At 36.1% G+C, this 27,602-nt stretch overlaps 1 protein-coding gene across 2 annotated transcripts; it reads right to left on the bottom strand.

The window, feature by feature from the left end:
• Nucleotides 1–460: 460 nt before the first annotated feature.
• On the bottom strand, nucleotides 461–26,841 carry ACTR2 (actin related protein 2). 2 transcript variants are annotated; one of them, XM_034432438.3, is made up of 9 exons: nucleotides 26,566–26,841; nucleotides 23,240–23,350; nucleotides 16,364–16,579; nucleotides 10,602–10,674; nucleotides 10,101–10,237; nucleotides 9,058–9,207; nucleotides 4,388–4,533; nucleotides 3,383–3,515; nucleotides 461–1,630 (listed from the first exon to the last, which is right to left on the bottom strand). In XM_034432438.3, the coding sequence occupies exons 1-9, from the start codon at nucleotides 26,611–26,613 to the stop codon at nucleotides 1,460–1,462; spliced, it is 1,185 nt and encodes a 394-aa protein (XP_034288329.1). In that variant the 5' UTR covers nucleotides 26,614–26,841; the 3' UTR covers nucleotides 461–1,459. The 2 variants fall into 2 exon arrangements, with proteins under 2 accessions (XP_034288329.1, XP_087738399.1); XM_087882273.1 differs by having other exon boundaries at nucleotides 26,530–26,794.
• Nucleotides 26,842–27,602: the final 761 nt, after the last annotated feature.

Here is a 27,602-nt window from a genome sequence, read left to right as displayed (position 1 = left end):
AGTTTCCTTCAATTGTCTATTTGTTATTTATTCTGCCTGAAGCTACTCCAGCCGAATGTTTAGAGGCTTGTATTTTATAGACATATATGGTTGAAAGAATCATATATTGACCAGGAAAGGCTTTGTGAGAATTAGCTTTGTTTCTTGTTGTCCAATAGATTTTATACCACTGGGTGATAACAGTCACCATAGTTTTTCTGTGGCATGTTTGCCTGAAATGACACAGTATTTCAAATGCTTGCTTTATTTCTCTTTTTCCCAGTCAAGATTGAGCTGAATATTTACCAGACAAACAAAAAACCTACATTCTGAGATTTCCCCCCCTCCAACAAATCTACCACAAATTCAAGATTCTTTTTTTAATAACCTATGGACATTTTCATATATAAATATGTGGATGATTTTAAGTAACACTTAATAGTCATGTAACTTTGTTTTTGCAAGAATTACTTGGCACCGCTTTTTTTTTGCTGTGTTCAAAATTTAATACAATTCCATTTTTTTGCAATGTTGTACCAATAATTCAAGTTTACAGACTTTTTTTTAAAACATATAATAGATAATATCCAGGAAATCCAGTCCCAGATGACATTCTAATGTTGCCCATTAAAAAAAAACAATAACCCTTTATGCCCAATAGCAAAGAAAGAAGAAATGGTATCAAAACAACAATGGGGGGGACAGATGGGACGGGACCTAATTATATGTATTAAAGAACACAAAAAGATTTCCTACTGCCCAGGGTAGGAAAATACACTTCCAAGAGAAAAATGCAAGAAGTTTGGGTAACTAATTTGTAGCAACAGCCAAGCAAATTATTGGCTTTTTAAAGAAGGAGGAATATTGATTTTTTTCCTTAACTTTTACTGCCTGATTCATCTGTTCATAGCCACTTATCATGGTATTTAAGTTTAAAAATATTCTGGGATAATATTTTTTTTAAAAGATGCTGGTAGTTTGACTACTAGTTTGACTTGATTAATTTCAGAATTCCTATGTAAGAAATAATGTCACCCAACAGCAAATAAGGATGAAGACAGAATCATAAGAATCAAAAATAAATCACTACAATCACATGATAGTCAAGAACTACTGTTTTTTTGAGTCCTTATGCTAATAAAAGTATTTCATCCATGATGAGCTTATGGACAAAAGCTGATAGCATTACAGCAATAAAGCAAAAGAAAAAAAGTTTATTGGAATTATCCAACTGCTCACTGAGAAGGAAACAATGCCGTAAGCAGGCTGGTCTTGGCCTTGTTTTGTATGCAAAGTGGTCCAATTAAGTAGTTAAATATAGCCACGTTATCAAATATCTAACAAAAAGGAGCAGAACGAAACCTAGCCTTCGAGTCTAAGGATAGTAACAGGCCTTTCCACTTTGTGTAGCTGAATGACTTCAAAGATTGGTAATAAAGGAATGACAACAACAAAGCAGTGATGGGAAAAGCCTCTGAGTTTATCGAACAGTCACACCAAGTTTCTCAAGCACACGCACTCCCTTCTCTTGATATTCTTGTCTGGTCATCCAAAAGTTGTCTTTGTCCTTCATGATGTCTGCAAGAACTGCACCACCTAGGAACACCATGTGCTTTCGACGAGGTGGATCTTCAATTCGAATCTTAAATTTCTTACAGGAAAAAAAGATACACAGTATTACTGAAGTTTGAGGGGCAAAATTGCCAAACTATGACGATGACGATGATAGGTTTAAATTATTTTTTGGTTAAGTGGATCATGAGTTTATGTTCTGAAATGTTAATTAAAAACATTTATATAAGATACCTTAGTTTAGAGAATATTGTTAAATTACAAAATAGTGTAAGTATTTTGGACAAAGTAGAGTTTCAAGCCGTTTCCACTTTTATACATTTGGATCAATGTGTACTGTACTCGATGCACACATTCTCCTAACAACACAAATATAAGTGTCCCTTGGGAGTTGGGTATAGAAGTGCGATAAATTAAATTAAATTAAATTAAATAATGGACCTGTTAAGTCCACTATATATTAAGCCATGTAAATAAATAAATACTGGAATATTCTTTTATTACCATATAAATGACTTGGAGCTTTTTAAAAAAATCATTAATCCACTCTATTTGGGTGATTTTTAATAAAATGTTCTCTTCAGGGTACAGAGAGCTATATAATGTTGTACAAGCTGACTTCTACTTATGCAATAGGATTTTCTATCCTTTGTTCCCTCTGCAACATCAATCTATCGTTGATGATTCCACCACCCTATATGGACAGAAGTGGGGAACTGAAAGGGCAGACGATATCTGTTCCTTTGATGGTTGTGGTTTCCCCAGTTACTGACCACAACTGGGTCTCATTCCAAAGATTTGGTACATTAAGAACATAGATCAAAATATATCCATTTCTATATCTACATCTATACATATCTTTTGGATACATACACACATATACACTTCTTCCCAAGAATTATTCTTTAAATAAAATAATCCCTCATGTCATAATTTGTGGATGCAATAGACAACAGGTTCCAATTTTCTCAGTAACTGTGAGAAGGCTGGAACTATGTGAGGTTCTAATAAAGAAATGAAAGTAGGTCCTATAAAGCAGAAGCATACTGCCTAGGTAGCAAGTAAAATGATAGGTATTTTTTAATTATGTAAATTTTATAAGCTACAGCAGGCGTCCCCAACCTATGGGCCATGGTCCACTAGTGGGCCATGAGGTTTTGCAATTGGGCTGCAGAAACTGCTGGCACATGCATGGGTATCCTCACTTGCGTGAGCAGTGGCCAAGTATGTGCGCTCCATTTAAGTGAGTGGCAGGTGTGCATGCATGCTGTTCACGCAAATGGAGCTATGCGCATGCACACACCACCCCCTCCCCCTCCCAGCCAATCCACAAAGCCGGAAATGTTGGGGAACTCTGAGCCTACAGGATATTATAACAAAGAGATTTTTCTGAAACGAAAGATACTTATGTTCTGATCAATCCCTAAAGGCAACATTGTTCCAAAGTCCAAAAGGAAAATATTAGTTAATAAACTGAAATGTTATTTTAAGACACACAATTCTGTCCTACGAACTGTTAAAAGATTCATGAAAATAAATGTCAAATGATGCTATGAAGGGGAAAGAAGAATATATAGTTCTAATAAAGTTGTTACATTTAAAGATCATATCAAATCTTATCATTAGATCATATACTAGATCTTCAAAATCTAGTATAATCCAAAGTACATAATTATTGTATGTGGAATTTTAATAATCTCTATTCAAAGCTAATTTATTCAAAACTCAAACTTAATTCAGGCTGTCTGTTATATTAGTGACCATCTTGCTCCCTCTAGTGACCACCTTGTGTATGTTGTAATCAAAAATTATTTGACTGGCGAGTACTTACTGAAAGTTTTTCAACATCACCTTTCAGAACTCGCTCCAGATAAAGCTGCTTCAGTTCACGTTCTAGGCGAGACGGTAGGCCAGGGTACATTGTGGATCCTCCAGATAATACAATGTGCTTGTAAAATTCAGATCTAGAGACAGAACAGATACCTCACAGTATAAACAATTAAGGTACATCAAACAAATCCAGTACATCAAAAAATATATGCTATATTTATTTAATTTATTTGATTTCTATAGCAACACCCCCTCCATGTCAACAATTTATTCTGAATGGTATGCATCATAAAAACAATTCAAAAAAATACCGGTATATGGTTGCCAAGTAAAACTATTGCCATGGATGTTAATGTAGTCAAGAACTGTGGCCCTTAACATACACGGCATATAGTACATATACAGTAAATCCTCAATTTAATGGATCACAGATTTAACAGACAATATGTGCTTTGGCTGCAGACTTCCTACAGTTGGCATCAATTGATGTCTACACTCTCTATTCATCACTGTTGTTTTAACTTGCTAGAGAAACTAATCTGGTTCCAGGATTGGTCTGGATTATAAAGCTGGGTGTTATTCTGGCTCCTAGTATGTCACACTTATGGTTGACAGATTTATTTTCACAAGGCTACTGCTCAAATATCTGTGGCTTGCACTGCCTTTTGCTCCTAGACCTACCTACTTACCTTCCTCTCTCCCTCCCTCTTTCAGCTTTAGCAGGAAGCACTTTTACCTCACTAGTGAAATCAAGTATTGAGATCCCATAAAAAGAAAAATAAATCCACTAATAAGCATGCAGATGCTATAATAGCCATATCCGTCCCACTTCAATTCAATATCCTCTCTGTGAAAATGATAAATACCACACATATTACCATTTTTTTATAATCCGAGTAGAGCTACAAATCAGGACATGTCTTTTCTCCCATTAAATGGTTCCTCTGTATCTGTGTTTTTAAAAATCTGTGATATAGTGTAAGAACTACCAACTTCCAACTCATACCTGGTATCAATATCAGCAGCTTGGATGGTGTTGAACAGCAGCTCAGCAACACCAACTCCTTCCACATTGATTAAGTGAGGCTGGAACAGGGCCTCAGGTGCCTCAAATCGCTCACCTCCAACTTTAATAATTCTGCCATCTGGGAGCTGTAAAATAGAGACAGTCTGAAATAGCTCTATTATCACTATTTCACCTAGACTAAACTAGGTCAAAAGCTTGCTGGGGAAATTTCTCTCTTACTAGCTGTTGGATCATGCAACTTTGCTACAAAGTTGATTTTGCCTATGAATGCCATAACTTTTTTTTTAAAGGAAAACATTAAAAATGTTTAATAACAATTAAAACAAAAATACATCTTTCATTATTGGAGCCTCTTTATGTTTGCCAGTAAAATTTTAAAAGTTGAGTGGGGAAAAAGAACATTTCTCACTTCAGTCTTTTCTTTACTGGTCAAATCTTAGACTAATTCCATTAAAAAAAAATACATTGACAGATAACTTATCTGCCCTATCCTCTGTAGCAGAGGTCTTCAAACTTGGCAGCTTTAAGACTTGTGGACTTCAATTCCCAGAAGTTTGGGGACCCCTGCTCTGTAGTGTTAATTGTCACTGTCGAAAGTAATTCTTGCTGTTGGTACTATTTCACTTATTCCCAACTTACAAATATACATATTCTGTATAAATGTTATAGAAGTGGTTTGCCATTGCCTGCTTCTTAGAGCTGAGAGTGCATGGCTGGCCCAAGATCACCCAGGTGCCTCTGAGCCTAAGGCAGGGCTAGAATTCATGGTCTCTTTGTTTCTACCCTGGTAACTTAACCACTATACCAAACTGGCTTCCTTATCTATATATTGTTATATATTGTTGTTATTATACATATATATTGGAAAAAGTATAAAATAGGATGGATAAATCTAGAAAGGGGTATACAATTTGATATTTTTAGACTAAAATGCAAACAAATGGAGACATAGCTGAGCAGTACTAAATTGCACACAGTATAGAGAATATGAATATGGAGGGAAGCTGACCAGAAGACTTAAACCAGGCAAAGGAAACAACTTCTTCACATAGCATAAAGTTAACCTAAGAAATTATAAAATATGATTATCATCACTAATTTAGAACATAGAATGTCAGGGTTGGAAGGGACTTTGGAGATCTTCTAGTCGAGTTATGCCCTTCTGGAAAAATGGTTGTCCAATCTTCTCTTAAAAACCCCCAGTGATGGAACATCCTCAATTTCTGGAGGCAAGCCATTCCGCTGATTGTTCTCTCAGGAAATTTCTTCTTAATTCTAGGTTGGGTCTCTCTCTAATAATCTTTCACTTTGTCAAAGAAGGCGATAAGGTTTGCTTAGTATGATCTGCTTTTAACAAATTGATGCTGGCTTCTAGTAATCACCATGCTTGTTTCTAGGTGCTCACAAATCCGCTGTTTGATTATATCTTTTACAGGATTTTCCCAGGTACTGCTGTCAAGCTAACTGATGTGTATTTTCCAAAATCTACCTTTCCCCTCTTTTTGAAGATTGGAACCACATCAGCTCTTTTCCAGTCCTCTGGTAATTCCCCCATGCTCCAAGAGCAATGGAAGATTTTGTTCAGTGTTTCTGAGATCATGTCTGCCAGCTCCTTCAGAATCCTGGGATGCAATCCATCTGGTCCTGAAGATCTGAATTCATCTAGAGTGGATAGGTATTCTCTTAACAATTTTTTGCCTATTTTGCCTTGCATTCTTGTTCTGTCTTCAACAGTGTTGCTTTTCATAAGTTAAAGTATTGTTTCCTTTTGTGTGAAGACAGATGCAAAGAATGAATTAAGCAGTTCTGCTTTTTCTCTGCTACAGTCATCTCCTTGCCATCTTCTCCCATTAGCACACTAATCATTTCCTTTATTTTTTTTCTTATTTCTCATAAAAAAGAAACTTTTTAAAAAAACTATGTTTTCAATTGTTGCAACTCTTGTTTCTGAGCCTTAGCTTTCTTGATTTCATCCTTGCAGATTCAGACTATTGGCTGGTATTCTGTTTTAGTTATGTATCCCTGTTTCTATGTTTTGTACTTGTATTTATTATCTCTCAGTCAGAGTTCTTCATGCAATCCTACTGATTTTGTCTGGTGTCTTTTGTTTTCCTTTCTCTGTGGTGTTTTGTTAGACTGGACTTTTATAATCTCATTTCAGAGATTCCCAAGCATCTTCAATTGTTTCCCTTTTAGGATTTCCATCCATGGAATCCTTCCTAAATTCTTCCAGTAGGACATGGTTATTCTCCCCCAAAGTTTCCACAATTTCAATCCCTTCTATCATCTCATCCCTATTATTAGTGAGAACTTAGTCCAGTGTAGCTGAATCTCTAATTCCCTCCTTTACCTTTTAGATGAAAAAGTTGTCAGCTAGGCTCATCAGAAACCTGTTTGACTCCCCACTTGCTGCAGACTTTGTCTTCCATTTGATATCAGGGTAGTTAAAGTTCCCCATTATTACCTGTTCCTATTTCCTGAGCACCTTAGCTAACTGATTAGTAAAAGGTTTGTCTATTTTGTCTGCTTGGTTGGGTGGCCTGTAGTATGGCTATGTCATTCCTTTCTCCTGTTATGTTAACCCAAATGCATTAAAGAGGGTTTTCATCTTTGGTTTTGTGCATTTTGTATAGAAGAAGGCTTTAAGTGAATTGGGTATATTCATTAGGGACAGATTATTCTCGATTGGAGACAACATGCTTCCAAATATCAGGTGCAGGGGAATAATAGTGGTACAGGGTACATCTCTAATCTTTTCCTAAAAACATCTCAGGAGTACCTGGTTCATTGAGAAATTTGCAAAACAAAATTCTAGGTTAAGATGGGTCTTGGTCTGTTTCTTACATCTCTACTCCGCAATATCTTGCATCCACTCCGCAATATCTTGCATCATGACAAAGGAACTGGAGGATGCAACCTCAGAACCACTGAATATAATCTTTGAGAAATACTGGAGTACAGGGAAAGTGCCAGGAGATGGGAGAAGAACTACTCTTGTTCTCTAAAAAAGGCAAAAAAAAGTGGGCCCAGGAAATTACAGACCAGTCATTTTGTCTGGGGAAACCTTAGAAAAGATAATCAAGCAGTAAGTTTGCAAGTGTTAGGAAGAATTATTAGAAGCCCAGCAAGGGCTTGTTAAAGAAAGGTTGTGCCAAATAAATCATATTGCTTTGCTTGACAAAACAATTAGCAGACTGAGGGAATGCTGTGCATATACCACTCTTAGTTTTCAGCAAAGCATTTCACAAGATTGACTACAGCCTCCTCATTGATAAAATAGTGCAGCCAGATAGATTTGCAGCCACTTGAACAACTGCAACTAAGTATGTGGGCATTGATGGTATTGTATCAATATAGAGAGACACATTTTTTATGGCTCAATCCCAATCACGCTGGCCTTCTGTACAGTTTTAAAAATAAGATGTTTCCTAAATAATTGTGCTGGGTTGTTTGATCAGCCATATTGGTTAACTGCTACTGTGTATTTGTTAATGATTGGTACGGTGAAAAAGATACATTAGATTTCTGGCACACTGTATATTGATGGTTGTATAATTGCTTTAAACTAACTAATCAATTCACCTATCTGCCCATCCTGTGATGTACCTGAGGAGTCTGTCCTGAGCCCAGTACTATCTATTTTCATAAATGATTTACAGAAGAGGATAGAAATTTGCAGTTGCCTCAAGGGGTGGGGGGAAATTGCTAACACTATAGAAAACAGACTTAAAAAGATCTTAATAGATTGAACAAGAAAAGCAGGTGCGGGTATAAGATAAGTAGCTTAGCAATAATACTTGAAAGAAGGATGTGCATCCTGACAGACCACAAATTAAGCATTAACCAGCAATGTGCTGCAACACTATACTTCAACAGAAGTATAGTGTTGAAGCCATGAGAAGTGATTGTTCTGGAATATTTTGTCAAGTTCTGATCATCGCAATACAAAAAGACACCAAGGAACTGGAAAGAGGCAGAAAGGAACATGTAAGGTGCTAAGGGGTCTGGAAGTTAAATTTTATGAAGAACATTTTAAAAGATTGGGTATGTTTTAGCCTAAAGAAGAGAAAGCAAAGGAGTCACAATAGCAGTTTTTAAATATTTGAAGGGCTGTCACAAGGAAGAGCGAGTGGATTTATTCTCCATAGCTCTTAAGTATATTATTTATTGGATTTCAAACTAATATAGTGATACTGGGTAGCTTAGAATATACCATTAAGTGTAGAGCAAGAACCAATGGGTGGAAGCTTTAGGGAGGTCTAAACTTGACATAAGGAAGAATTTCCTGACTATGAGAACTATTAAGCAACAGGACATCCTGCCTTCTGTAGTTGTGAGTGCTCCATGGCTGGAGGCTGGAGAGACATTGTCAGAGATGAGATGAGATGATTCTTGCCCTGGACATAGGATTGGAATAGATGACTTGCAATCCCTTTTCAATTCTATAATTCTACTAAACTACTACTACTACTACTACTACTACTACTACTACAACTACTACTACTACGATGATGATGATGATGATGATGATGTCTTAAAGAACCATGTAATCCCCTGCTGTATCAACTAGGGTTTATTAGAGGTGAAAAATAACAGGCTGTCTACTTTTGCATTATAATGGAAAACTGCAAATGCACAGAGTTACTCACCGTGTAGGACTCAACTAACACAGTAGTTTCCAAGGCCAATTTCTGTTCCTGTTCAATATTGTAACCCACATAGCAGAGCTTTTCTTTAATCATGCGAACAGTCTCAAAATCAGCAGAATGATTGAAGGCATACCCTCGTAGTAAAAGTAGCTAGTATTGAAGTAAGACAGTTAATGGCGGACCTGAAATAAGGCTTTCAGATTGAGACATTTTATCTTTTATAGCAAAGACAATAAATTTTATCATTTATAGCAAGAGTGACAAAGATATATTGCATCTTGATTGATAGCTCCTGCTCACATTTTATTTTGAACTCAAACCTATTGAGTTTTTCATCAGACATTAAAAGAAAATATGCAAGATGATCTGCCAATACTTCAATATACAGAATATATATTGTTTTTGAAGAATGTCTCTAGACTTTTTCTTGCACATAAGGTGCATTTATCATCACACATATGCTTGGCCCAGTTTTAAAACCCAAAATGTTTGGAAGCTCACATGTATCTCTGTGAATGCCTTCTCTCCAGATAAGCAAACAAACAAACAAACAAACAAATGCCTCCTGCAGATACCTGGACCCTCAAAACAAGGCAAGGAGGTCCTGCTCTAAAAATCTAGTGGTATCCAAGGCACAGCATTTACTGATAATAAAAGCACTGCTCCTTGAATAGCTTATCATGGTTAAAACCTCTTAAGAATAGAACTTTTGGAAATAATCTTTCATTTATGTCTTCATTGCTGCTACGCTATTTTGTAAGACCATTTTTCATTTTCATAATTGCCTTAGTATTGTTATAAATCACTTTAAAGTTGCAAGAGTAGCTTGGAATTTAGCAAGCCTTAGACAAGTAAACATGTTCTGGTATTCTGAATAAATGCTCAGTGCTCATTCCTTCCTTAGGAATAATGTTACACTCTTGCTAGAAATATCCCATTGAGTGATTTTCTGATCTTCCCCATTGTAAGCTTGTGGCAAAATGAGCCAAAGACCTACTAAAACTGGTAATATTTTTTTTTCAAATTTAATAACTCCAACTTACTTTGATGAGATATCTGGTAATATCTCTACCAGCAATATCTAGTCTCCTGGTGAGATGAGGAAGAGAAAAGCCTTCATAGACTGGACAGATATGAGTAACACCATCTCCAGAATCCACAACAACACCAGTTAACAAGCCTGAAGAAAAATAGCAACAACAACAACAAAAAAAAAACCCTCATGAAATCAATTTGATTTCAAACTTGATTTTGGAACCCAAATTGCCTTGGTCTTCCATTGATCACTTAAGTTTGCTGACTCTATACAGCAACTAAAATAATAATGAAGTAATTTAAAAACCACAAATGAATTTATACAATAATGCACTTGGATTTACACTTTAAATTTAAGCTTTAAATTTTACTAGACCAAGCAAAATAATATCCTTATGACAGAAATATTACCAGAAAGGCTGTCTGGGTTAAGGAATTTTTGTAATTTGGATTTGGTTCAAATATATTTCTTTATGATACATATAATTCAAAGTAAAACTTATTCTTACCTTGTGCATACAGAGTAAGAACTGCTTGAATGGCTACATAAACCCCAGAAAACTGGTATGTTTCAAACATCACCTGAAAAGATAAAAATTGCTTTTTGTCTGCAAAACTGAAAATTACATAGCTAGAAAATATGGAAGATGATTAAAAGTTTTTCCTGAACAATATGGAACATAAGTTGCTGTGTAAACTCTTTTCCTAAAAGCAACATAAGAAAAAGCATAATACTTGTGTCTGAGAAGTGCAATGTGAATTAATACCTAGTTTCGCAGGAAGTGAGTTTAATTTATTACTCAAACAGAAAAGTGAAAACTTCCTTAAATAGTTTCTGCCATTCTCTTCCTCGTTTACTTTTGAGTGTGCCAAAAATTACTGAGTATATAATCTAAAATTTTATTTTGTCTCACATAGATCTATTACGTTTTTGTTTATTTTACTGTTCATTACCAATACTTTAAAATATTTAAAAGACAATATAAAAACACATCATATATAAAATAGCAGTATAAATTAACAATATAATAAAATTATACAAAAAATCCTCAAGCAATAATAGCATAAGCACCCAATGATTTTTACAAATCATAGCTATCGTCAAAAAATTAGCAACCTTGTTAGCAATACAGATAGTCCTCGATTTACAGTCTCAACTGAGCCCAAACCTTATGTTGCTAAGCAAGACAGTTGTTGAGCGAGTTTTGCGCCATTTTACAATCTTTCTTGCCAGTTCTTAAGTGAATCATTACAATTGTTAACTTAGCACACAGTTTTTAAGTGAATCTGGCTTCCCCATTGACTTTTGCTTGTCAGAAGGTCGCAAAAGGACCCCAGAACACTGCAACTATCATAAATACATGCCAGTTGCCAAGTGTCCGAATTTTGATCACGTGCACACAGGGATGCTGCAACTGTCATAAGTGTGAAAAAGTCATAAGTCATTTATTTCAATGTTGTTATAACTTTGAATGGTCACTAAACAAATGGTTGTAAGTCAAGGACTACCTGTAGGTGAAATTTGATCACCTAGGAAAAAAACAAGGGGGAACAATTAAGATTTTTAGCAATTGTTATTAATCCTCCATTTATTATCTAGAAGGAAGTCTAGCAATATGCATGAAACAGATTCAGCTTCTATATCAGAACATACACAGGTGCACTTTTCATAGAGGGTACTAATAGAATTGGTCCTTATGGGTAATTCAATGTTTTGGGGCAATATGAAGAATCTCTTATGTGAAGTGTGAGAAATGTTATAAAATATCAGGAAATGGAACAGGGGAGGAAGTTACAGAGTTATAATGGGGATAGGAGACTGTGTCAGTTTCAAGATACATGTCCCAGATTCTCTGCTGAAAGGTAACTATGGTTTTATCAAGATTGAGACCATCACAAAAAAATTGGGGCAGAGAACGGAAGAAACCACAATAAGCCAGACCAAGATTCATTTGTCTTCTTAAGGAAGATTGAAACCTATCTAGTAAGATGAGGCAGACCAAAGATATGACCCCAAGAATTTGCTTCAGCCAGGATCTGAGTGCCTGTCACTCAGACAGGCTCCTATGGAGATATAGCCCAATTCCAGACAGACAAAGGAGTTCAGGGTGGAATGAGGGTCTTTTAAACTGTGGTTTGGACAGCTTCTAACCTAGAAACATCCTGTATACACATAACTGTGTGTCATATAGGATAGGTCCAGAAGTATAGCCTTCATTAATTTAACAGCTGCTCCTAGTATACTTGCTTTTGTAGTGAGATGCATATTTAATAGATTCAATGGATATAGGGGGAGAGGGGGGTTTATAAGGAGGTCATTTGCTTGATTGATCCAGCAAATAGATGTTTGGATATAGAACAGCAACTGGGGTTGCCATTGTTCTTCTCCTGTAGCAATTACCATTCTGTTCTCTTGACAGGCTTTTTATAAATCTACCAAGAAAATTTTGGATACCTCCCTTTTTCACTAATTTTTCAAAGTGTTTGCCATTTAATTAAGATTAATAAAATAATATAATGCAAATATTACAATTATCCAATAACATAACAAGATACAGTAATACAGAAGATATTTATCAGTTAGTCATAGAAATAAATATATTTCTTTAATATTCTAATTTCTTTATTATTCTAATTCATATAGCTGCATATCTTATATATATGACTCTGGGCAGCTTATAAAGTTAAAATAATAAAAATAACCAAACAATACATCCACTGAAAACGATAAAAGACAATACAAAAGCATATAAAACACATAAATATTTACAGAATTCATAGCTAAGGTAATCTAGTGGAACCAATGTGTGGGCTCCATCACACTCTGAAAACTTAAACAGAACTTAACAAAACTTTCTGAAAACTTTATAGAATGAGACCAGATTGAGCACAGGGAAAAAAATCCAGTGAAGGAAACAGTACAATGGTGTACTGTAGAGATGTGTAGAGATATAGAGCTGAGTATCATCAGCATATTGATGATATTGCAACCCATGGTTACTGATGTTTTACAACTTTGTGTAAATGTTAAAGAAGAGAGCAGAGAGTACCAAGCTGTACGAGATTTATGTCATAAATTAATGTTATTTTACTTAGAAAAGTGGTAATAAGAATCAGGCTGTGACTGAAAGACAGTTGATTTGTATAATGGAGTAAAAATGTGTATATATTGTACACACACTCACACAGAGTTCTGTGGAAAACTGTCACAACTGCAGATTGCTAAAGTTGCTGTGAGAGAGGATTTTATTTTCAGGATAAACAGAGGCTCCATATAAGCTTCTTACACTACTTCATACAAGATTTTAAGATTCTCAGTGGACTCAAAAGGGAATATATTCAGTTCCACTAAACCATTCATTTATAAATATTTGTTTTAATTTGCTAGCTTTATAGCCTACCTTTCCTGCATGAATTGAAGGCAGCCTACTTGAGGATTGAGACTGAGGAGAGAAAACCGACTAACCTAAAGTTACCCATTAAGTTTTCATACCTGAGACTGGATTTGATTTCCTCAGCCTTGTTCAACATTTTAATCTACTGTGTTTCCCCGAAAATAAGACCCTGTCTTATATTTTTTGGACTCTGAAATAAACACTTGGCCTTATTTTCAGGAAGGTCTTATTATTTTGGGGTGCATGGAGGAAACTAGAGGAAATGGCGGACACTGGCTGCTCATGTGTTTAAATATTTTCGGAGAGGGCTTATTTTCAGGGGGGGGTTATCTTAGTGCATGCGCTCAAAAGCCCGATTGGGCTTATTATCAGGGGATGTCTTATTTTAGGGGAAACAGGGTAGGAGTTTATAAACTGTAGTATGGGACCCAGTTTCGTATGCGAAATATTTTTACAACTATTCAAACTTCTTTAGGCAAAGCAAGAGCACTCTCAGAACTTGTTCTTACTTTGTCTAAGCAAACCTATAAGCTAACTTGAGTGTGGAGAATGGCTAAACCTATGTATGCATCCCATCTGTCAACTAAGGCAGTTTTAATATTTATTTATCATTTAGTTTTATTCATGGAGGAATATCACATAAATTCATTTATCATGTTAAGAGACTGCAGTATTAAAAATTTAGGAATCCTTGCTTTAAATCTTTGTCCAGGTTTCACTACAGAATCTTGATTCACTATAGATAGAATCTTGAATCTTGTCTAGTTTGTCAGGCACTGCCATTTTAGCTCTGCTCAAGGAAAGAAAATAAAGAAAGGATGCAAGATGCATTTCCATTTGTCACTCTCTTGATAAGACTAATGCAAAGCTACTCAAGCTAATGATCTAAATCTACAGATTTTTTCTAGAGAAACAGCCAGGGTGGTGCAGTGGTCAACTTGTTAGAATATGATTGCTTGGGGAACAAAATGAAAATTAATTCCCATGTAAATCACTTGAGCTCTTGAAGGATAGGTAGGATATAAACCTAATACATAAATAAAGCAATAAACAGAGTGGGGGAAATACTCTATGTCTTTAAGCAATGTTTTAAATCTATTTAAGTTTTGAGAATTCAGTCAATGTTTTATATATTCCCAACCCAAACTGTTCTTTAATAAAATGGTTTAAGTCACATATACAATATATTATGACACAATTCAATTTATGAATGAGGTCTGTATTATATCAGCAGGCATGGATAAGTTGGGCCATAAAAAGATTCGGCAGCCATTTTTTGTTTCTGGCCTCACTAATAAGAGGTGCATTCATGAATTGTTTAAAAGGTAGCACAAAATGTAGTAGCCCGAGTAGCCTGATGCAGGAGTACAACATACTGTACATCAAAATGTTATTCAGTGCTTAAGCATTTACTCCAAATTCCTCATTTCATTTAAGCAATACAGGATATTGCTCAAAATCCAAGATCAAACGAGCAAAAATATTCCGTATTTTTCGGAGTATAAGACACACCTTTTTCCCTCCTAAAAGAGGGTGGAAATGTTGGTGCGTCTTATACACCGAATACAGCCATTTTTGGCCTCCCGAAGCCCTGCACAGCTCATTTCATTTTTGTGAAAAATGGGGGCGTTTTTGCCCTCCTCCAGCTCCCAGGAGTACTCTCCAAGCCTCCCAAACCCTCTGCGTGCCTCATTTTTCGCAAAAAGTTCTCTCGCACCTTGTTTTTCACAAAAAGAAGTTGTCTCTTCAACCTTATCACTAAAATCCATTTCCCTTCTCAGCTTCAAATTCAGAAACTATTATCAATGTGTAATTCTTTCTCTTTAGAGTTGATAAATCTCAGCATGACTATTTTCTGAAACTCTGTAAAATGAGTAATTGAAGTCAAATTGTACTGCTTTCTAACACACCTCTTAGTCTTCAACCAATGCATGGAAACCAGAATCAATAGAGATAACAAAAATTACTGCAAATTTAATGTGTTTAATTTACTACCCATATTGCATTACCATATGCCATTTAATTGTGAAACCAAAATACCTTGTTCTTAAACACAGTATGTGTTGTGATGTAATCCTGATTACATTTCACCTGTATAATATAAGTTTAGCAGTGAGAGGGCATTTCATTTGTTGATAGGATCTTCTCCTTTAAGTAAGAATTAGTAAGAATTGCAGGCCAAATTCTTAACTGAGCAAGAACATTCAACTTTCAGTTTTTGAGTGGAACATCAGATCACAAAATATTGCTCTATTTAGAAGTAAACCAAGATTAGAAGTCTTTGGAGGAGATTCACCAAGGCTGCCTGCAGCTCCAGAAGTGGCAGGCAGCCTCGGTGAGTCAGAGAAGCTGAGCAGAGCGCACTCATCCAGCTCTCCCTCTACTCTTGCCGAGAGCAGGCGAAGAAACAGAGGGGCTGGAGGGGAGACTGCTCACTAGATCTTCAAAAGGTGAGTCTCCACTGGTGGGGGAGGAAATAGGCAAGACAAATGTTGCAGTGCCTCTGTGGTTATTCACAAGGATGAACGATGGCCTTGGTTCTGCAACATTCGTAACTTCAGGATTGGGTAGTAAGTACTTGGGGGGGGGGCTATGTCATAATTTGAATGGTCACTAAGTGAACTGTCATAACTCGGGGATTACCTATATGCATAACATCACTGAAAAAGCATTCTATGGAACTTTACTTCTATAGTTTTTTTAAAAAAATTCTGAATATAGATTTAATCTGATCTTGGATAAAAAGTCAGTTTGGCTCTTATTCATTGAAACTCAATAAAAGTTATCCTGAAGAACAAGTAAGGTAAGAAATGCTTTCCATTAAGAAAAATTAATTCTAAGTTGGATAGCATGATTTTTTTAAAAAAGACACCTACCTCCACAATCTTTTCTCTGTTCTTCGTTGGATTCATAGGAGGTTCTGTCAGAAGTATTTTACAGTTTTTTGTATCGATGTTGAGTTTTTCTGGTCCAAAGGTGTAGTCCCAAAGATGTTTCATATCATCCCAATTTCGGACAATGCCATTTTCCATGGGGTAATTAACTTCCAGCATTGATCTCAGCTCACTTGCTTCATCCCCAACCATAAGATCCTATAAGTTGCAAATGGATACTAATAAATTATTTTCTATAAACTTTTTTTGAATATATGTTTAAAAAACAATCCCCTCCAAAAAAAGAAATGGCTTTTCTACTTATCCTTTATGATAACATTTGAGGGGGAGAAATTGATTTATATACTCAACTGAAAAGCATAAAAAGGCATTAAAAATGGGGAAAAAATACAACTAACACTCTTTAAATAGTTATGCCCATATACATTTCATGGATTTGATTTATTTTCATGCAGGTAAGTTTATGTCACTTGAGACTGATTTTAAATAATGTTAATATTATATACCAACTACCATTGAAGCCTCAGATATATTAGGGATTCTAGATTTTGCTACCTGCAACGTTACTTTATCATAAATAGATACATAAATTCTTGAAATTCTACACAAGAATAGGTGAATTTAGCAGAAATTTTTTCCATGCATGTTTCATGTTTCTGTGCACATTACTAAATGGGAATAACGAGTGCTGCATAAGCATAGAGAACAAGTAGCAAAAGCAAATAAGGGGCTGCAAATTTCACACTGATTAAAAAAATGGATGTTTATATTAGTCTAGACCAACAAATTGGTATCTGAGAGCCTTTTATTTCAAACCTGGGTTACTGTTCTCCTGCACAAAAATATGAACTTCACTCCTAAATCTTAGTTTAAATACTATCAAATGATTCAGGAGTCCTATCATTATCATAAAAATTACACAATTTGTTCTATAAAATAATGATGAAACCCCATTGGCTGTTTTAACAATACAAGATTATTTCTTGTCCCATCCCATCATTATCCTAATTAATATATTAGTATATTAAAAATAAATATATTTCATAAGGAACCATTAAATTTGACTTCAGGCTTTGAAGTTAATATTCCACATAACTGAAAGCAATTATTAAATAACTTCTAACAAAAAATGAAGAATTAACATTCAGTGACTAAACAACACAATGTCTGAATCATTGGGGTAATCCTAAAGATTGATGATATACAGATTTGTCAATTAGCTTTTAGCAATGTAGTTTTCTTCAGCCTGTAAAGCCAAATTAATTTTTTAGTAAAACTGCAACAGTTTATTTATTGTAAAAATGTGAATTCAGCCCTTTCTAATTCAAGGCAGTTCACCCTATAATAGATCAAACTTTTTAGTTGTAATTAAACAGCTTGTCAAAAATCAATTCATTTACCCAAGCAAAATTGTTTGTTTCAGAAATAATCCAGATTGGATTCAAAAAATTCATAATCACTACACTAGTTCTATAACACTGCTTTAAAATATTAATGTTTAACCATATACAACACTCGTTCACTTAACACAAGCTTTTAGTGCATGCTTCAGACATGATTTGCTTAAAACTGAATTTCAGAAGCATGAAAAAACTTTACTGAATTATGCATTCAGTTCAAAAAGTGTAAGTAAGAATCACCTATATGGGAACATAACAATACTGAACATACTTAGGATAGGTTCACACATATAAATCAAGTGCTTTTCCCATCCTGTTGTAAGAATTTTTGAAAATAGGACTTTGTAGAAAAGTATATGGCGACTTTTCTTTTTATACAGAAGCATGTCTCCATAATTTAGCTATACTTTAAGAGACAACCATTAATTGCCATTGCACTAATAAATTAATTTATGAATAAATATATTATTTCACTAATGTGAAACTTGGATATGATTTAGGCATGAAGATTATAATAGAAGACTTCAGGAAAAAAAGGCCAGTTTCTATGTGTGAACTATCCTATTTGTTCTAATGATCCCAAAGAATAGGTCTTGCCCATACAGTAAGTAATGTGTGGGTATTTTCTGTATGTTTCATTTCTGTTGAGTTCAATAACTGATTTCTAGCATAGGTACTAAACACATACAGACCTGTAGATGCCTTGCATCTGCAGTTATCTACAAATATCTACAAGAATTTGATGTACTAGCTACCAAATCAAAATGAAGAAAGACTGAAATAGGAATGTATTCAAAACATAAAAGTAGACAGGACAAAGGGGGAAAAAGCACACAAAGAGAGAGAGAGAGAAAGAGAGAGAGAGAAAGGCTACAAGCCCCATGAAGCAAAAGAGTGGATGATAGCACAGGGGCGCCTCACTTACCATCTTTTTGTTATTCTACTTCAACAGGTCAAGAAAGATGAAGAAAAGGCAGAAGCAAGAGAATCAGAAGAGGCCCTGGTGAAACCTTTATCCAAATTATTTCAAGTATACATAACAGAAACAAAGCAGAAAAACAGATGCAGGTGGAAATGCTTTGAATATACCATACTTCAAGGTAAGTGACAGAAAGGCTACTGTTAAAAAAACCCAAACTAAAAGAAACACAAAAAAAAGTTATTTCCATGCATACAGTGGCTGATGGTTTTACCAAAAATGCTCTGCAAATATCCTCATATATCAATAAATTTGCTAAGAATGAACTTCTCTCACGCTAATCTCAATAAAATATCTTAACCAAGTAAAAATCTATCTGTATCCTTCCTCAGGAACTGACAATAAATTCAGCATATTCAGTATCTTAACTGCTCATTATAGACTCGAACATACCGTGTTTCCCCGAAAATATTTTATATTTATATTTTTTTGAACCCTGAAATAAGCGCTTGGCCTTATTGCCACACGCTCAAAAGCCCAATTGGGCTTATTATCAGGGGATGTTTTATTTTGGGGGAAACAGGGTATTTTGACAGACAAGCAAATAAGAAACTAGCATTTTCAGTTGCTCTGTATCCCCCCCGTTTAAAAATCCTGCCTCCTATCATTGAGGGAAACTGTATATTTTGAATCTTGATATATAAATACTGAAATCAATATAGATTGATTTCTATATTTTAGCATACTTCAATAAAAAACCACTACCATGTCTGCCAGAATGAAGAAGTAGAGCGCTTCAAATTGGTTTATTTTAATTTAGAATATCCCAGTTTTACTAAACAGCTTGGCAATTTTTAGAATACGAAAAATATTTTGAGATATCTTCTCTGGGATACTTTCAATGGCCTTGGTGGTTTCCCTGAAAGTTTTCTATTTTATTTTAATGTTTCTTTAATATATTGCAAGAACCCGATATTCAAAATATATGACAAGAACAACATCACCATAGTTACAAGCTTCATGAATAAAATTTCACATTGCTCTAAAAATAGATTATGCTTTGACTTAGTAAAAAGTGTGTCCCAATTTGCATTTATATTAATAAATATTATAAATTTGCACTTATATTAGCAATTACAACAGTAGTTTTCTACATTTGTTAATATACTCATAGGCCAATATTTGTATATTAATGCCTATCTTCCTATTCATATAATTTTATTTCATTTCTCAAACTACTTCTAGCCTCCAAGAAACAACGTTTAAAAAGCCACTGCAACAAATTATATAAAAACATATGCTTTAATCTTTTTTTCTTGCACATTTCTTGCACATTTCATATACTGTACATATATCTGACTTGGGGAAAATTACTTTTTACATAGAAAATGAATAATGTATGATATAAAATAAGTCTAGATTATCCATTCTTTAGAATATGTTTAAACAGATTGAACATTTAGTTAAGAATTACAGGTAGTCCTTGACTTATGATCACAATTGAGCCCAAAATTACTGTTGCTAAGCAAGGCAATTGTTAAGTGAGTTTTGCCCCATTTACGATCTTTCTTGCCATAGTCATTAAGTGAATCATTGCAGTTAGGTTAGTAACACTGTTGTTAAATGAATCCAGCTCCTCTCATTGACCTTGCTTGTCAGAAGGTCACAAAAGATGATCACATGATCCTGGGACACTGTAACTGTAATACATGCCAGATACCAAGCAGTCAACTTTTGATCATGTGACCATGGGGATGCTGCAATGATTGCAGAGTGTGAAAAATGGGAATTAGCCACTTTTTAAAGTGCCATTGTAACTTCGAACAGTCCCTAAACGAATGTTTGCAAGTCAAGGACTACACGTACCAGTACAATAATTCAAAACAATATCCTTAATTATATTAACTTATGCACAGGCTTTAGGACATTATAAACTTTTCTCTTTATAGGGTCTTTGGGCTCAAAACCAATTATTGCCAAAGAAATTATATAATCTGTGCAGGACCGATTCTGTAAAATACCAGTATTTAACTGATTCCTAAAATATAGAAGACAAAGGCAAACATTCCCCATTGCTCCTTCAATTTTTCAGCAGGATCATACTTTTAATAATTTTGACTCAGCTACTCTTGAAAATCACTTAAGACTATTACAACTTTCTGATATAAATTTACAAAACTGTTAGTTTGATGTTAAATTCCGAAGGACATTCTATTGACAATGTAATTCAACAGCCAAGTACAGCACACACATATGCTGAGACTGCTAATAAGCAAAGTGCCTAATTGACCTGACATTTTACTAACATACAAACTTCAGCACGTACAAATGCTATAGAATTTTCTTAGACAGCATTCAGGAGCAAATGTTTCATTAAAGTGAAATAAATAAGGTTTTAATCTTTGCAATCTTTAACAACTTCTTAAACATGTATTTTTAATCATTATCTAACTTAATACCTTCAGTCTTAAGAACAAATGTTTTAAGCCTAGTGATATAGTTATTTAATCCTAAACAATAAAAACATCATGATGTAAGAAAACCCAGTTGAATTGTGCTGCTACACAATTTCTTTGCTGACAATCTTCTGCTCAACTAGTTTCAACACCTAACTTTGGAAAAGGCTAATAAGAAACCTACATCTGTTAGTCCTAATCTAATCTGCTGCACTCTGAGAAACCATCAGGCATAATTGTTAGAAAGTGGTAAGACTTGTTTAAAAAATACTAATTGATTGCTTTTTTAGTTTGTAAGGTAGTCAAAGCATTGAACATCCTTGCTTCTCTGTGTTTGTTGGGTTTTTATTTCCAAATCCACTTTGCGACTTTGGGGGATGAGCAGAAATGAGAACTGTATCTCTAAGTGGCTATAAAGTAGCCAAAATAGGAGAACGAACACATGTTTAGACCCCAAAATAGCATACCAGACAGGAAGAGTACACAAGCTCCTAAATATCAAGAGAATGGGACAAATTACTTATTACAAAAAAAAAAAAAAAAAGTGTCACTATGTTTTCGTTTTTTATTCTATCAAAAGCAAAGGTTTGCAATGGCTATACTATTAGGATATAAACCCACCTAATTAATTAAACAGCAATGTTTGAGATACTATCCCCAATGGCCAAGGCTTAGTATTATGCTGTTTTAGAATGCAAGAGGAATTCCAGATTTAACTCGGTTTATGCACTCAAATTGCTAGGGGACATGAAAGACACATCCCCAAATCAGGCATTCCCTGAACAACAGTGTTGTCACTAGCAAATTCTTTTAATCCAGAAGCAGCCTTCCATTATCTTAGTAGGTGTTTCTGACACAAATACAGACAGATTCAAATTGCCTGTTGCCAAAGCTTCCATGTGCTAGCTGAAAGGCAAACTTTAAACCAAGCACTGCAGATTCAATGCTGCAAAATGTTTCACCATAGCCTCTTTTTAAACCAACAGTTATTTCCTCTTCCCTCAAGTTGTACGCTTATCTTGCTCAGAGTCCCGTCCCCCCCGCCCAACCATACTTTAATAGTCTCAGTTTTGCAATCTGAGTACAGCATCTTCATTATGCTTCCTGGGGAGATTTCAAGATGCTCCCCTTACATGTACATCTTGATAGTAAGATAAAACCATTTTTAAAATATTATTTTAGGGAATGATTATGGGAAGAATGCATCCTATTCAAATGAAGCAGCCATCGGGAAGCTCTGCTGGAGAAGGAATATATTACCTACCACAAAATAAATGAATTCTGCATGGTAGAGGGTCCGAACATGGAACAAAGATAACATACAAATGTTTCTCCTGGTGTTGTAGAGAAGCAAAAACAATTTTTTAGCCCAGAACAAAATCACAGCTTTAATAATATGGAGACAGGTACAGAGCACACAAGTCAAGAAAACTTTGGAGAAGGAAAAAAAACCCTATCTATTGTTCATTGCTTCAATCTATGATATAACTCAGCTAATTTCTTGTCCCTATGGAAAAGGCTATTGGTCAAGCTAACAATTACAAGGTGAGATATTCTCTTATCAACTTGTCTCTCACAGAACAAATTGGAAGAGGCTACAGAACCTAAATTATATTTATTTATTTAGGCTTATCGGCCATTTCAGTTATGATCAACTCTAATTTTCTTATAAGAGGAATATGGGGATTTTGTTTTTGCCATATTATATGTTTCTTTAGTTTGTAAAGCAGAATAAATTCCATATATTTAATTGATAGGGCAACAGATTGGAATGGAGTTTAGAATATACCTTATGAAGAAAAGTGAGGTAGCTAATATTGGTAAAAGATTTCATGAGGTACATAAACAAACAATACCAGAGGATTTCTCTTCTTTTTCACTCAAGTAAAGTAACAAGTTAGAGGAAACACCCAGCGGGGAAAAAAGCCACATCCTATATTTTTTCTATTAATATGCTAATGCTTTTTGCAAACTAATAACTTTGCCTAGTTACTTGATTATCACAGTCTCAGAAGCAATTATTCAGAGGAAGGGAGAAATACCCCAAATTACCATGGAAGGAATCAAGTTTCTTAAGTATTACCTTGATTTCAATGTTTCCCACTTTAGCAGTTGAACGAATAATCGGTCTTCCAACCAACGCAGGGAAGATATGTTCTGGAAAATTGGATCCTGCATATCCACATTTCACAAACTATAAAGAAAAAATACCCTTCATGTTAGCTTCTGGATATGTTATTCTATAATTTTATCAAACACTTTCAAGATCACTGGATGTATCATTTAATAACTTTTGAAACTCTTTTTCACTCATATTGTTTTGTTTCACAGGAAATAGCTGAAATTATTTGAAAACACATATACAGGCTACTTTATAGGCTACACATGGTTAAATATACCCAAGCCATTATCTAAACTATAATTAAATTTCTCTAGATTTTAAATTTATGCCAATAACTCTCTCTCCCTCCCTCTCTGTGTATTCATTCATTCATTCATTCATTCATTCATTCATTCATTCATAGCAAGATCAGGAAGTTTCTATTATTCTAGTCACTGGCTAGTGACTAGAACAGCACTCTAAAACAGCAAGGCCTTCCAATATTTAGAAATCGGGTGGGGCATCATACTTTGGTATGCAGACAAGAGTAAAAGTCTGCAAACCTTGGCTATCATTAAAATGTTTAGATATACAAAGAGGCTTAAAGGCAAGCATCCTTAATTTGCAAAATTTACACAGGTTAACACATCAGATATTTTATGCCATTAACACTCCTGGCATAAAAATTATGTCAAAAGTTTGAAAGCTGACTTTGATTTGCAGCACTGCAAACACTGACAAAGGCCCATTGAGCAAAATTTCCAAATTCATTACCTGCGGGTGCATAATAATAAGTACCATAAAGGCATATATTTCATAGAAAAGTATGATGGCTGGAAGGGATCACCTAGTCCAACCTACTGTGCAGTGTAAGAATCTACTACTGCACCATCCCAAGAGATGGCCATCTAGCCTTTGTTTAAACACCTCCAGGGAGAGAGAATCCACCATCTTCCAAAGTCTTCCTGACAGCCAACTAAAATCTACTTGTAATGTAAAAGCCATCATTTCTTATCCTGTCTCTTTGTTCTGAAAAACTCGAAATAATTCTGGCTGTCTTCTACCCAAAACCCCTTCAGATATTGGAAGACAGCTAACATGTTTCCTTGCAGTTTTCCTTTTTGTAACCTAACCATACCTAACACCACCACCCCCTTCTCAAGTTATTTGTCATTTTTTCCTTCCATGCTATTCTTCATCATGATTGCTCTTCTCAGGACACACTGAAGTTTGTCAGCATCTTTTCTAACTTGTAGTGTCCAGAATTGGATACAATATTCTACATGTGGTCTGACCAATGGAGAACAGAAAGAAATGACTTGATCTTCACACTACATCCTCTCCTCGTTTAGCAACCAAGTTTCATTTCCTAAATCGGAAGCAAAAGGCCACTAAGTGAAATGATCACTTAGTGATCATAAGCAAACCACAGGACTGAAAGATGTTGCAAAGTTCACTAGTTACTACTGTCTTGTTTAGATGAAGTTCTTTCCTGCAGCAACATCATCATTACTTTTACTTGGGCGTGTGTTGCTGGGAGATGCAGAAATTTGGTTCTAAGTGAAACACTGGTTGGAAAGTGAGCTTTTAAAAAAAGCATTTGAATTTGCAAATGCTAAATGAGAAATGACTCTAGACTTCTGTTGATGCAATGTAGGAACCTTCCTTCCTTCTTTCCTGCTGCATCCTAGTCTTGACTTGTGTTATCTTGTAACCCACCAAGATACCAAGTTGGTATGTACTACTCCCTAGTATACTTTCCTCCACACTTATGCCTTTGACTTTTCCTACTCAAATGCAGGACTTTGTATTTGTCCCAACTGAAAATCTATGTTCAGCAAGGCAGAGATAATGTTGGTGAATATTAAATATTAATTTCAATCTATTAGGTTTGATTACTTTTTCAATTGGCACCTATTTGCACCTATCAAATTAATTTATTAATTTATTAAACAAAATACATCTAGCTTGTATAAACATTTATATCAATGAGCAATCCTAGTTCTCTTATATGCAATGCAAAGCAAAACCATAAAGTATTCATACATTGTCCCAGCTTATCTCAGTGAAATTAGAATAATCCCAAATTAATAGTATTACAATAAATGCATTTGATATAAAAACAATGAAAACTGTTTTTTATAGACTATGCTGATTTTTTTTTAGAAGAATGAACAAAACCTTTAAATTTCCAACCTAACAGGAGGGTTTCATAAAAGGCAAAGGACACAAGATCAAAAATATAATGTAACCAATAGAGAAAGCAACATGTGCTGCAAGAAGAATTAAAGAACCAATCCTGGTTCAACAAAAGTTGTGATTATCAATATAACAAAAGCTCATATTCTGGACATGCCACAAAACCCTGCGTACTAGAAAAAAAATAGCTTCTCTGCTTAGCAAGGTTGAAGGAAGTAGATGGGGAACATAAAAATCAACTCATCGTCTGAAGTGAGGATGACTTCAATGTGCTACTTCTTTATAGTGCATTTGCATACGTGTTTAACGTCCTTTTATTTTTTTCAGCATAGTTTTAAAAGGAACTCTCTCTCTTGGTACTTTCCTTGGTACGATTCACAGTTTCAAAAAAAAAAAAAAAGCCTTGAAAATCGCACTCACGAAAACTTCGCTTGAGCGGACTACAAAAATTTGGAAGTGGGGCGAAGAAAACCCTCATGCAACCCTCACGCTTTTTGCTTCTTCTCCCCCCACAAGCCAAATCCTAGCGATGCAGGGCTCTCCGTTGCGACTTCCGGTGTATAAAAACCAGCCCATTTGAAGGAACAAGAAAGATTAAACCATACCACACACACACACACACACAGGAAATTGTTCTGCTCCGGGTTGTGAAGAGCAGGAAGGAAAGGCGCGACGGCGAGGTTATGGGCAGAGCTAAAGCGGCTGAAAGGGCAGGGGATGTACATTCAGTTAATAGCCGGGGTTGCAGAGGCTGACTGCAAAATAGCAGAAAAGGAGGGAGAGCGAAGGAATCCTCTGAGCAGCCTTCACGTCCCTGGGCCGGTCAGAAGGAACAAGACAAAACCGAAGGCGCCCCCGCATCGTCTGGGAGGCAGGACGATGCGAGAGGAAGGCGGCTTTCCTGCCAGCGCCCTAAAAGAGCTGCAGCTTCCTGGAGGAGGAGGAGGAGGAGGAGGAGGAGGAAGGCGAGGCTCAGCCCAACTTCCCTCCGGCTCAGGAGGGTAGAGTTGTTTGCCTTCGCTGTTGGTGCCGCCAGGCCCATGAGGGTCTCCCCCACACACACCACCACCCACCTTCTACCCCGGAAAGCCCGCTGCGTCTTTCCTCACCCCGGTGCCGTTGTCGCAGACGACTACTTTCCTGCCCTGCGCGTCCATCTTCCTTCCTCAGCCGATCGACAGAATGACTGAACTGAATGACAGCGGATGCCCCGTCCCCGCCCGCACCTCCACCAGGCCTTCGCTCGCTCGCTCTCGCAGCCCGGAAGGGAAGCAAAAAGGAAACAGGCGCCGACCACGCCCGGCCGTGACCCGCCTCCGCCATTCAACCCCAGATTACGCCGCGCCTTGCCGCCCGCCCGCTCGCCCACTCCCTTCGCCGTGACTGACAGGCTCGGGGACGTCCAATCAGAGACGCGGTTTTCCCCGGCCGTCCATATTTGTGCCGATCGTTCTCCCTACCTGGGCGTCTTCTGGCAGTTGCTTCCCCATTCGATTCGGCTGTCGCCAGGACGGCGGAGGTGGAACCTGGGCCTTTTCCTAAAGCTATAAGGAACTGTAGCGGCTGACGACTTCAATCAGAATAGAGCTGGAAGGGACCTTGAAGGTCTTCTAGTATAGGAGCCCCTATACTATTTCAGACAGGTGGACTGTCTAGTCTCTTCTTAAAACCCACCTTCTGGAGGCAAGCTGTTCCACTGGTTAATTGTCCTCACTTGTCAGGAAGTTTCTCCTCAATTCCAGGTTGCTTCTCTCTTTGATTAGTTTGCAACCGTTGTTTCTTGTCTTGCCCTCTGATGCTTTGGAAAATAGGTTGACCCCCCCTCTTCTTTGTGGCAGCCTCTCAAATACTGGAATACTGCTGTCATATCCCCCCAGTCCTTTTCTCTACATTAGCCAAGCCCAAATCCTGCAACCGTTCTTCTTCGTAAGTTTTAGTCTCCAGGCCCTTAATCTTAGTTGTTGTTCTTTGCACTTTTTCCAAAGCCTCAACATCTTTTTTGTAATGTGACCAAAACTGGATGCAGTATTCCAGGTGTGGTCTTACTAAGGATTTATAAAGCACTATTAATACTTCACGTGATTTGGATTCTGTGCCTCTGTTGATACAACCAAGGATTGTATTAGCTCTTTTGGCTGCTGCCACA

This window comes from Pantherophis guttatus, chromosome 1 (assembly GCF_059756535.1).
Source record: "Pantherophis guttatus breed Tessera chromosome 1, ASM5975653v1, whole genome shotgun sequence".
Taxonomy (NCBI): Eukaryota; Metazoa; Chordata; class Lepidosauria; order Squamata; family Colubridae; genus Pantherophis; species Pantherophis guttatus.
This window is presented reverse-complemented; position numbering and strand designations above follow the sequence as displayed.